Source organism: Schistocerca gregaria, chromosome 2 (assembly GCF_023897955.1).
Source record: "Schistocerca gregaria isolate iqSchGreg1 chromosome 2, iqSchGreg1.2, whole genome shotgun sequence".
Taxonomy (NCBI): Eukaryota; Metazoa; Arthropoda; class Insecta; order Orthoptera; family Acrididae; genus Schistocerca; species Schistocerca gregaria.
Window position 1 is genome coordinate 901,518,297 of NC_064921.1, and position 12,012 is coordinate 901,530,308.

At 42.6% G+C, this 12,012-nt stretch overlaps 1 protein-coding gene across 1 annotated transcript in view; it reads left to right on the top strand.

Moving 5' to 3' along the window:
• LOC126335344 (neuroligin-4, X-linked-like) overlaps nucleotides 1-12,012 on the top strand; it is a 397,024-nt gene that overhangs the window by 366,543 nt on the left and 18,469 nt on the right. Inside the window, exon 10 of the mRNA XM_049998528.1 lies at nucleotides 3,292-4,005. Within this exon, the coding sequence (XP_049854485.1) occupies nucleotides 3,292-4,005 (714 nt within the window). The remainder of the gene's footprint in view (nucleotides 1-3,291; nucleotides 4,006-12,012) is intronic.

A 12,012-nucleotide genomic window follows, 5' to 3' on the forward strand; every position in this document is an offset into this window, starting at 1 on the left:
CACTATGGGACTAAATTTCTGAGGTGATCAGACCCATAGAACTTAGAACTACCTCAACCTAACTAACCTGAGGTCATCACAAAGGCCGGCCGCGGTGGTCTCGCGGTTCTAGGCGTGCAGTCCGGAACCGTGCGACTGCTACGGTCGCAGGTTCGAATCCTGCCTCGGGCATGGATGTGTGTGATGTCCTTAGGATAGTTAGGTTTAAGTAGTTCTAAGTTCAAGGGGACTGATGACCACAGCAGTTGAGTCCCATAGTGCTCAGAGCCATTTTTTTTTTCCATCACAAACATCCGTGCCCGAGGCAGGATTCGAACCTGCGACCGTAGAGGTCGCGCGGTTCCAGACTGTAACGCCTAGAACCGCTCGGCCACACAGGCCGGCCCACCCAGTTTCCTACTATTCTTTTCGCAGCTGTGTATGACGTATTCATGGTGATGCCAGTGAACAGATGCCCATGTTTTTATTTCTTGCTCACGAATAGTTGCCTAGTAAAAGTTATTTCCTTAGCCTTTTTCATCTTTCATTTTAATTCAATATAGCTCTTAGCTGGTGTTGAGCTCTTTTAATATATTGTCAGTATGATCATGTATGCAACATAGGACCTAATTTTGTTCGTATCGATGGGAAATGTTGACAGTTTTTTGCGGTGCAGAATACTATACCTGGATTAGAATAAAAAAGTAACTGATAGATAATTGTTTACAGGCCAGTACCATAACAACAGAAACGAATTAAATGATGTCTTCCAATCTGTTCACCATTATAATATCGTTCTGCTATCTCAAGTGTCAATTGAAACAGTCAGTTTCAGATGACGCGTCTGGTAGCCTAGTAATCGTGATTCGTTAGCATTATTTTCTTTATTTCTGTGTGAGACGTGGTTTGTTCACACGAAAGAATTTTCTGAATCATTCACGAAACCTTGCCGAAAAAGGATCAGACCGCTAAGTGGTCCCATCACTGCTCGCTAACAGGCAGCTTACGGCAAGAAAGGAAGAATGAATTGATTGTTGGTGTTAATAACGATCACCCTCCTTTACCTCCTCTGCATTACTGCAGATGACGTGTCACTGAGCACATTTGTTCTGTGCATACAGTACACGTGAGGCGCCTAGTTGTTTCCACTGCACTGTGTGGAATACGAAGGTTCTGTTATAGTTCACTAACCTGCTGTCTTCAAGTTGATGTCCCCAGCGCAGGAAAAAGCACGCAGGTCCTGTATCTTGAGGCTGAAATAGACTTTTGGCGAGGTTCTGTTCTGAAATAATGTATCACTTCTTTGGGATGCCACTCGCATATTTTAATATAGCCACACAAGGAGCCTACGTGATCTTAATACATCACCTTCTGATACAGCAAAGTACATGACCAAACACAATGTTTACGAAAATGTATCTTTACACTATTTGTGGCACGTGTCTGTGCCTCATGGCTACTGGAGTGAATCTTTAAATACTGAATACTGGCAAACACATCCTGCCACAGACAACATGACTGTACACCTGGACTGCCTAATCCAGAGTGACGGACAGGAACTTAAATAAAAATTGGAAACACGTCCTACGACAGACAACATGTCTGCTCTTCTCGACTGTCTAATCCAGAGTGACGAGCAGCCCCAAAGACTTCGCCCGCCATACCAGAAAAGGCGTGATCCGAACGCTTCAGAAGTGCTTCGTCTCCAATTTCATCAGTCTTTTGTTTTTCATTTAAATTGTTTTTAATAATTGTAAAATGACTGATAATCAGCTGTTGAGAGAGATTTATATTAAAAAGTGAAGTCATACCAATGAGTAGTTTAACTAATAATAATAACTATAATTAAACGTTTTGGCGCCCTTGCTCCGAACACAGCAGCCAGTCACAGAGCAGTAGTACTATGCAGGCGGTCTCTCTCACGGAAATGCTACCTAATCTAACATCTGTCACAGGTACCTCACACCACATTTCGTCATCTATACAGGGTGAGTCACCTAACGTTACCGCTGGATATATTTCGTAAATCACATCAAATAATGACGAACCGATTCCACAGACCGAACGTGAGGAGAGGGGCTAGTGTAATTGTTTAATACAGACCATACAAAAATGCACGGAAGTATGTTTTTTAACACAAACTTACGTTTTTTTTTTAAAAATGGAACCACGTTAGTTTTGTTAGCACATCTGAACATATAAACAAATGCGTAATCAGTGCCGTTTGTTAAATTGTAAAATGTTAATTACATCCGGAGAGATTGTAACCTAAAGTTGACGCTTGAAACCTCCGACGTTCAGTTGCGTGTTGTAACAAACACGGGCCACGGTCGGTGAGCAGCATCTGCAGGGACATGTTTATGTGGTGTCAGCATGATGGTGCACCTGCACATTCCGCAGTTAACACTAGGCTGACCCTTGACAGGATGTTCGACGGGCGTTTCATAGGACGTGGAGGACGCATAAATTGCCCAGCTCGTTCTCCTGATCTTACACCTCTGGACTTCTGTCTTTGGGGTACGTCAAAGGAGAATGTGTACCGTGATGTGCCTACAACCCCAGAGAATATGAAACAACGTATTGTGGCAGCCTGCAGCGACATTCATTACGCCAGAGATTGCAATTGTGTGCAGCAAATGATGGCCACCACATTGAACGTCTATTGGCCTGGCATGTCGGGACACACTCTATTCTCTGGAAAGCAGAAACCACGTGTGTACGTGTACCTCACCCCTAATGGTAACGTACATATGCGTCAGTGAAAAAGACCAATAAAAAGATGTTAGCATGTGGACGTAATGTATTGTTCCAGTCTCTTCTGTGCCTAAGGTCCATCACCGTTCCCTTTGGATCCCTACGTAATTTGGTGCTCTCCGATACACACGATCGAACATCGGAGGAGTGGTACTCAAGCGTCAACTTCTGGTTACAATATCTCCGGATGTAATTAACATTTTACAGTGCAACAAACGGCATTGATTACGTATTTGTTTGTGTGTCATATGTGCAAACAAAACTAACGCGGTTCCATTTTTAAAAAAATCGCAGGTTTGTTTTAAAAAACATACTTAGTTTCATTTTTGTATGGTTTGTATTAACCAATTACACTAGCCCCTCTCCTCACGTTCGGTCTGTGGAATAGTTTCGTCAGTATTTGATGTGGTTTACAAAATATATCCAGCGGTAATGTTGGGTGGCTCACCCTGTATACTTGTTGCACCTCCACTGCTCTGGAAACAGCTTCTTGGAGCCTGATGTGATGGCTAACTAAGCCAGAAATACTAAAATCTGCTGATGTTCGATAACTTGCAGGTGTCTGTCACGACGATGGACACTCTGATGACGACGTGCGTGACAGTGGTGGGGGGCGCTGGTGGCGGCAGCTACCAGCAGCAGCAACAGGCGACCCACCACCTGCAGCAGGGCAACTCGACCGGAGACACGCTGGCCAGCCTGGAAGCGGCCGGTTACGCCGCCTACTCGACCGCGCTCAGCGTCACCATCGCCATCGGCTGCTCGCTGCTCATCCTCAACGTGCTCATCTTCGCCGGCGTCTACTACCAGCGCGACAAGACGCGCCTTGAGGTGAAGTCGCTGCAGCAGCAGCAACAGCAGCAGCAGCAACAGCAGCAGGCGCAGTCGCCGGGCGGTCAGCTGGGGCGCGTGCCCTCGGCGGGCAGCTTCGACACGCTGTCGGGGAAGCACCGCGCGCAGGGCCACTACCACGTCGGTCACTCGGGCAGCTCGAGCGTCGTGGTGGACGTGGAGCAGGACACGGCCGCCATGATGCTGGCGCAGAGCATGCCGCTGGCCACGTCGCCGTCCCACCACACGCTCACCAAGCAGCACCTGTCGGCGCCCGCGCCCAACGTGCTGCCCAACTTGCTCAAGGCGCCGCCGCCCTCGCCCAACGTCGCCCAGCAGCAGCAACAACAGCAGCAGCAACAGCAACAACAACAGCAGCAGCAGCCGGGCGCGCAGCCGCTGCCGCCCATGCACCAGCAGCAGATGCAGCCGCAGCAACAGGTCAGCCTCTCTGCACCCTTGTCTTCAATAATTATTAACGGTAATGTCCTGTACATAAAAGGAAACAGAACTTCTCTTCTAATCAGTTGCCGATTTGTGCTGGCATTTAATTCTTTTATCTCCTTCGAATTAGCAGCTCTGAAAATCTGTACACTGGCTAAATTCAGCGGGTAAAACTTCACACCCCTGACCTACTTTGCTAGTGTATGTTGGTAATGGTTGCTGCTAGTGATGATGGGGAAGCTACGATGGAGAAACGGCTTATCTGTATTATTCGAATGACGTAACAATATGGTACCATTCCGATCGTGGGGGGAAGATAGAGTAATGCAACAACAGCCTTAACAGCTTAGATGGTAGCAAGAGCTTAAAATGAATGGATGATAAAAACAGTAAATTTATTGGGTCAAATACATACGTATACATTCTAAGTGATTCAACAACTGAGTTTTCATTTCCTGTTTTTATCGCATTTAGGGTTGTATAAATATATAAACTGCTACGCTTTTTCCCCTAATCAACTTTCCATTGTTGTACTTTGGATCGAATAATTTTCACCCTTGCGTGGGCCCTTCCAGTTTTATTGTCCGATCCATTTCGTGATTTGTATGTTTCTCATTCTTTCGGTCCCATACACTTCAAATACTTGGGACGTTACTTAGTCTGGGTGTATTCTTTCGAAAAAGCTGCAACATTAGAATTATTTTGCGATTGCTAATTCACCGTCAATATCTATGTACTGTTCGATTGCTTGCTTGCTTCTTAGCCCAAAGTGATAGCGTATGCATCTTTACCCAGGGGTATTTCTCACAAATTTTCGATCATTTATTCAATGATTGTTTTCTTTTTCAAAATAGTTACTTCTGACATGTAAACATGTTTAGATTGAATGGCAGACTTGTAATGTCTCATGTTAGTGTTGTTGGAAATTCACTTTTTGGTATAAGTATTTTGTGTGAGATGATATTCTTCCGTTTAATAATAATAATAATAATAATAATAATAATAATAACAGCATAGTTTTTAAAATTTGGTACCTTCCATAAGATGAATCTCACTGGAGCGACGTATTCCAAAACGTTCCTTGACCAGGTCTTCAAAACTCTGTTAATAGACTAAAAAGTTGTAATGTTTAATTTCCATCGCCTGTGACACAGTACCTACCGTGTCTTTGCAGGCGTAACTATATCACGCTTGAGAATATACATTAACGGTTAAAAACATTGCAGCACAAAGGAGTTGTGCTACATAAACGGAATTAGGTACGCTTCTTTCTACAACTGAAACAGTCTATTCACACTTCGCGCTAGTCGCACAGGACTGGCGCTAGTAGCGCCGCTGTAAGGATGCAAATCAGGTTTGCTTTAAATACACGCTGTAACGGTCTGGAGCTATACTTAGCTTTGAGACTGGACGCTGTGAGTTCATGTTAATCAAGAACGTTTGTAAGTCGACTGGCAGCAGTGGTCACGAGAACGTGCGGATGCAAGAAGACTGTGCTCCGGAAGTCCACGTGACACAGCTGAGAAGGAAGGCAATCGAGTTCGGCGTATGGCTCTGGCGCAATGCACTGCGGCTGCAGCAGTAATCTGAGCTGAAGCTGGCACCACAGTGACACAGCAAACTGTTACAAATCGGTTACTTCAAGAACGGCTCCGAGCCAGATGCCGTGAAGTGTACATTTCGCTGGCCCCAAATCACCGCCGTTTGCGACTTCAGTGGTGTCAAGCGAAAGCTCACTGAAGGTGGGATGGACGTTTGAGAAGACTGGCTCTGGCCCTTTGCCAGTGATAGCCGTGTGTTGATTAGAAGCAGACCTGTTGATGGTCTACAACCATGCTAGATACATGGAATTCAACTGGAGTTGTGGTCCGATATGAGAATTCGTATGACAGAAGGAGCACTCTATTGGTCACTCTACTCAACCTGATTGCAAATTTGCACGTCATTCTGTTGATTTGACCTGTTGTGCAGTCATTCACGAACAGATTTACACGGTTTTTTTTTTTTCAAAAGGATAACGCTCGCCCACATACCGTTGTTGTAACCCAGCAGGCTCTACAGAGTGTCGGCATGTAGCCTTGGCCTGCTCGATTACCAGAAGTGTCTCCAATTAAGGCCGTATGAGAGATCATCGGACAATAATTCCAGCGCCATCCACAAACAGCAATTACTGTCCCTGCACAGAACGACCAAGTGCAACTGGCGTGGAGATCCATCCCACGAACAGGCATCCGGCACCAGTACAACACGATGCATGCGCGTTTGTATGCGTTCAACATTTTGGCGGTTACTCCGATTAGTAATTACCCAGAATTTTACATTTGCAATGGCATGCATTTACCTGTATTCTTGCAGTGTTAATAACTTAAACCTGTTACCCAGACAAATATATTCCCGAATTTTCTTTACTGTACATCAATTGGTTTTGGGTGTTGGGATTTTTTTTTCGTCAGTGAATATACCTAATCTCTGTCGTGCAGGAATTAACCTGTGAATGCTCTTAAAAAGTATTTCTTAGTCGGTTGCGTGTTGTAACAGGGTATATTCATTTTCAGGAACGTTATTACAGTTTCACATTACAACACACGACCAACATGACTACAGCAACAATGTTTACGTCTGATGTCGCTGTCCTAATTTGTATTATACAGAGAATTGATAGTTTTGAGTGCAGTCTACTAATTTGGCAAAAAAACAGCATATAATCGCACTGCACTAATGGTATTAGAACAGTTTCTTGTCGCAGTTGCTCGCAAATACCTTGAAACTCCACAACAACGTTAGGCTATTGTTCCGTGCGTCGTCAAAATCTGTTTGTATTTAAAAAAAAAATGTATAAGTGTGAATAGGACTTGCACTCTGAGTTTTATGTACGAACATAATTATGTAAATGAGTAGTTCATCTATAGGTTTTGATAACTTAGTTTCCTAGTAACAAAATATATGATACAAATAACCTGTCTTCTGATGAAGTTATAAGCTTAAATTTCCGACATCACCAAGGGAACGTAGAGCTTAATATTTGATATAATTTTCAACTTGATACTTACACCTGTTACTGAGGAAAAAATGGCCTAAACCGATGGACATGCAGACTGACAGACGGGCAGAATGACGGACGGATACCGAAGTAATTCTATAAGAGTTCTCATTTTAGCAATCACCCGACGAAGTTTGATTTATTTCCTGTTGTGTGCAGCTAACTAGCTTTCGATGTGGTGTGTTGATCTTCCTTCATATTGTGCGGCTGTTGGTTGACTTCCGGTTGTCTTCGATCATCAGTGCTCTGACGCGACGCCCTGCGACGTGTAATTCTGCGTTTCCTTCACAATTCCTCATAAGGCAGAGCGTGGACCGGCGACCAATGCACTGCTATTGGCTTCGTGCATGTAGTGTTTTGTGTGAGGACTATTACGCAAAGATGGTGTCAGAGTTAATATTTGAGGTCACCTTAAAAACCGAAGCGTAAGAAATTCCATTAAACATGAGATAAAAATGAGTACGACCCAAAGTGACAACAGACATCGGGATGGATCGTGGGAGCCGACTCAAAATCTAAACGCTGAGTTACAATAGACTGACATACGACTAGAAGGCAAAGTTTGGACGCTTTGTATGAAGCAGCACGAAAATCATGTTTCCGGTATTTCCGAGGCCTCGTCTCACTTGTCTCGTCTCTCCGTCCGTACGTCTTTCGCATTTCAGTTTGTTTATCTTGCTCTCAGTCCTCCAGGGCACTGAATATTCCATTCTATCGTCTTTAACACTGTGCAAGCACAATTAGAAACCTCACTCAGTGAATGACCAACACTGCCTAACCACGCCTCCAACTATTTGTAAAAGGTGACGAAATTTTCGGCCTTCTGAGTCGAGAAGTCGCGTTGCGGGGCTGGCGTGTAGAGTGGCATTCCCCTCGTCACTTCCTCTCCGATGCCTTGTGATACTTCTCAGTGTTGGCTGCTGGTCCCACAGACGATCGCACGTTGAATTTTCTCGTCAACGCCGTGCGAGTGTTTATCTTCGTTCCTGAATTGTCCAGAAGGGCCGCTACCAGAGACAAAACACTACAGTTCAACCACATCTATGTGATTGGGAAAGTTTCGCATGTCCAGGGGCGGTGCAAGTAGGTTCTTCTCCTTTACGCCTACTGTGAAGTATTACACTATTGTCTTATGTTCCAGTGAACTTCCCTTTAAAATGTCCATGATTGGATGAAATAAAGTCGCTGTTGTCGACGGCGTTTCACATGAGTTGATTTAGACTCCACCATCTGTGGAATTACTAGAAGTGTGGACAAGTAAAAGTGGTCTCTTACGTACCGACATAATTTAATGGAGACAGTTTAGTTGCTTGGCACTGCAGTTTCTCTGGTAGAACCTCCATGCAGTCGCCGCATTGACACAATTCGTTAAGTGTAGACTCAGCATAAAGACAGCTTTTTATGTAAAGCCGTTTTAGTACTGAGTACGAACACTATGCCCAGCTACCATAACAGCTTTTTATACATGTTTTCATAACCCGTTTCTGAGAACCTAAAAGATATATCACCTGTAATGGAAATTACTATTGAAAAGATAGAGTAAGTGAAGATGTAAAGCAGTACATTCGTCATAACCTAAGAGTATGCATTTATTCCGCATGTATGTTTAAACCAACGATAATGTCTGTGTAGCGTAACATTTGATGGAGAAACAAACTTCAAAAATGGCTGAAAAAGTTATCAACTAGACACAGAAATAAAAATTAAATAATACACAAAATAATCGTATTTTCAGTGTAGGAGAATTTTGGTAATAATCTCACAGAACAATAAATTTATTTTTTCATTGTTCTTGAAAATTTGGATTTTTCAGTCCTTCATTCACCATGGGTAGCGTGGTGTTACACAACTTTTCGTCTCAGAATAGCAGTGTTTGGCCTCTAGCCCCCTCGAGTACTATGGAAGTTATTCCATGATATTTTAATACATGCCATATCATCCTGCCCCTTCATTTTGTTAAGTGTTTTCCATATGTGCCTTTCCTCGCCGATTGTGTGAAGAACCTCCTAATTCCTTATCAGTCCACCTAATTTTAAACATTCTTTTGTAGCACCACATCTCAGAGGCATAGATTTTCTTCTATTCCAGTTTTCCCACAGTCCATGTCTCACTACCATTAAATGTTGTGCTCTAAATTCTCAGAAATGTCTTCCTTAAGTTAAGACCTATCTTTGATACTTGCTACCTTCTCTTGGCTAGGAACTTCATGACAGTGCTAGTCTGCTTTTTATGTCCTCCTTGGCCTGTCCGCCATGGGGTATTTTGCTTCCTGGACGGGTGACTTCCTTAACTTCATCTGCTGTTGAAAGTGTTCTTTACTTCTGTCACTGTTTCTTCGATGTATAGACTGAATAGTGGGGCGAAAGACTACACCCGTGTCTTACACTCTTTTTAATCTGAGCACTTTATTCGTGGAGTTCCAGTCATGCTGTTCCCTCTCGGTTCTTTTAAATGCTCTGTATTACCCATCTTTTACCCCATAGCTTACTCCTATTTTTCTCAGAATTTTGAACATCAGGCAGCATTTTACATTGTCAAACGCTTTTTCCAGGTCGAAAAATACAATGAGTGTCTCTTGACTTTTTTGTCTGGTTTCCACTATGAACAGCAACTTATGTACTACTTTTTTTATGCTTTTTCCTTTCCTAAATCTAAACTGATCTTCATGTAACATATTCTCAGTTCTCAGTTCCATTCTTCTGTATATTCATATCAGCAACTTGGATGCAAGTGGTCTTAAGCTTATTGTGGGATAATTCTCGCACTTGTCGGCTCTTGCTATCTTTGGAATTCAGTGGACGATGTTTTTCCGAAAGTCTGATGGTATGTCGCCTATGTCAACGATTCTACATCACAACATGAATAGTCGTTTTGTTGGCACTTCCCCAATTATTTTAGGTACTCTAGTGAAATGTTATCTATCCGTTCTGCCTTATTTGATGACATATAAGTGAGTTCAAATGTTGGAGGAAGCGAAAGCATACCATATCCAACAAGACCCTACCTCATAAAGCATTGTGGCATTCAAGTCAATCTTCAGATCGATGACACCTTTCGTTTACTACTGCTGCTACCACCACCACCACCACCACCACCACCACCACTACTACTACTCACTGTGGTGATTGTCTCTAGAATAAGTGTATATTATCACTTTATGTAATACTCTCACATTGTTTTCATATTTTTCATGTCTCCTGTAGTATACTTACAGTTTTTTCTTTTACATGACACTTTAATATTCTCTTGCAGTACATCCAGTCGTAAGGTTTTTACACCTATGATTGTCCTGCCAGTGGGCTGAGGGACAACCTTCAGATACCTGAGAAAGCTTTTACAATCTAGATTGAATGTTATAAGGAAAAATACACACACACACACACACACACACACACACACACACACACACACACACACACACACTATATATATATATAATCTCCTTTCATGATCTTTAATAGTCTAAATTTCGTTCTGAATTGCAGGGATCGCTAGTCTTGTAACAGGAAGTACCCTATAGATTTTGATGAGTGAATTTGCGAGTATTAAAATATGTGGCATAAAATGGCCGTATCTTTTGATTAGATTAGCTTTGTGTCTTCAGTTTCTTACATCACCAAGGGACGGTAGACTCTAGTATGTAACATAAATTTCAGCTCGATACGTGTACTTGTTTCTGAGGAAAAGTGTTTTTAGCAATCTGGCAGAAGGACAGACAGAGGAAAAACGAACCGATCCTGTAACATTCCGTTCTTACCAATTGAGGCACGGAACCGTAAAAAGGGGGAAAGAAAGCTTTATATATATTCTGCAAAAATGTTAGCTAGCTTCCCATTCCCTGTAGTACAGTGATATGTAGCAATAACACACAGCAAAATCGTTCAAATGGCTCTGAGCACTATGGGACTTAACTGCCGTGGTCATCAGTCCCCTAGAATTTAGAACTACTTAAACCTAACTAACCTAAGGACATCACACACATCCATGCCTCCCATGCCCGAGGCAGGATTGGAACCTACGACCGTAGCAGTCACGCGGTTCCAGACTGTAGCGCCTAGAACCGCACGGCCACTCCGACCGACAACACACAGCAAATCCCCACTTTTCTTTAATAAGCTATCGCGGCACATACACGTCTCAGTGGCAGTGAAAGTTTAACTCGTGAAAAGTGTTTAGTTTGAAGTCTCTATCTCCTACAAAACTCGTGCAGACAACGCCATTCGTGTGTTGGTGGCGGGAGCAGTCAAATGCCGTAGTTCAAAACCGACTGTAGTGCATCTCAAGTCGCGCACACGTGGCTCGCTTTATGGAAGTAATTCAGTTGGGGATCGGCTGCTAGTGTGACATCTATGCCAGAACTGATATAAAACTTTTGTTGTGGTTTTGAAGTGAGGTATAACTGCATAAAATCCTTATTTGGACATTTGTTTTGGTGTAAATGGTGAAAGAATGATTTGTAACCCAAATGACACAAAGCAAGAAAATGTTTCTAAGATTTTTAATTCAAGATATTAGAAAAAATGTAGGGCAGTATGGCCCATACAATAAAATATAGGTTTTTAGATTTATAAAATGGATTTTTATGATTCACAAACAAATGTACTCTGGTTGTACTAGTATTAAAAGATCATGGCTACTACACATTTAAGGTAAAAACTTCAAAGATAGACGTAAATATTGCTACGGAAAATATTTTGGCTCATTTACACCATGAAAGTTACCTAAACAATAACTGCATTATTTTCGTAGTTGAAAGTAAAAAAGAAAGTTTCACTGTTTCATTATTTTTTTCATTTTGTAATAGTACCAACAATGATACACTGATTCTTCAATTCCTGCACAAAATTCATGTGCCCATCAGTCACGTCTTCGACACTGAAGGCACTATTCTTAAAAATAAAAAATCCGCAGACAGTGTTGCTCTGAAAAACTCCGTTTGAGATGTAATATATGTCTGGTGTTCG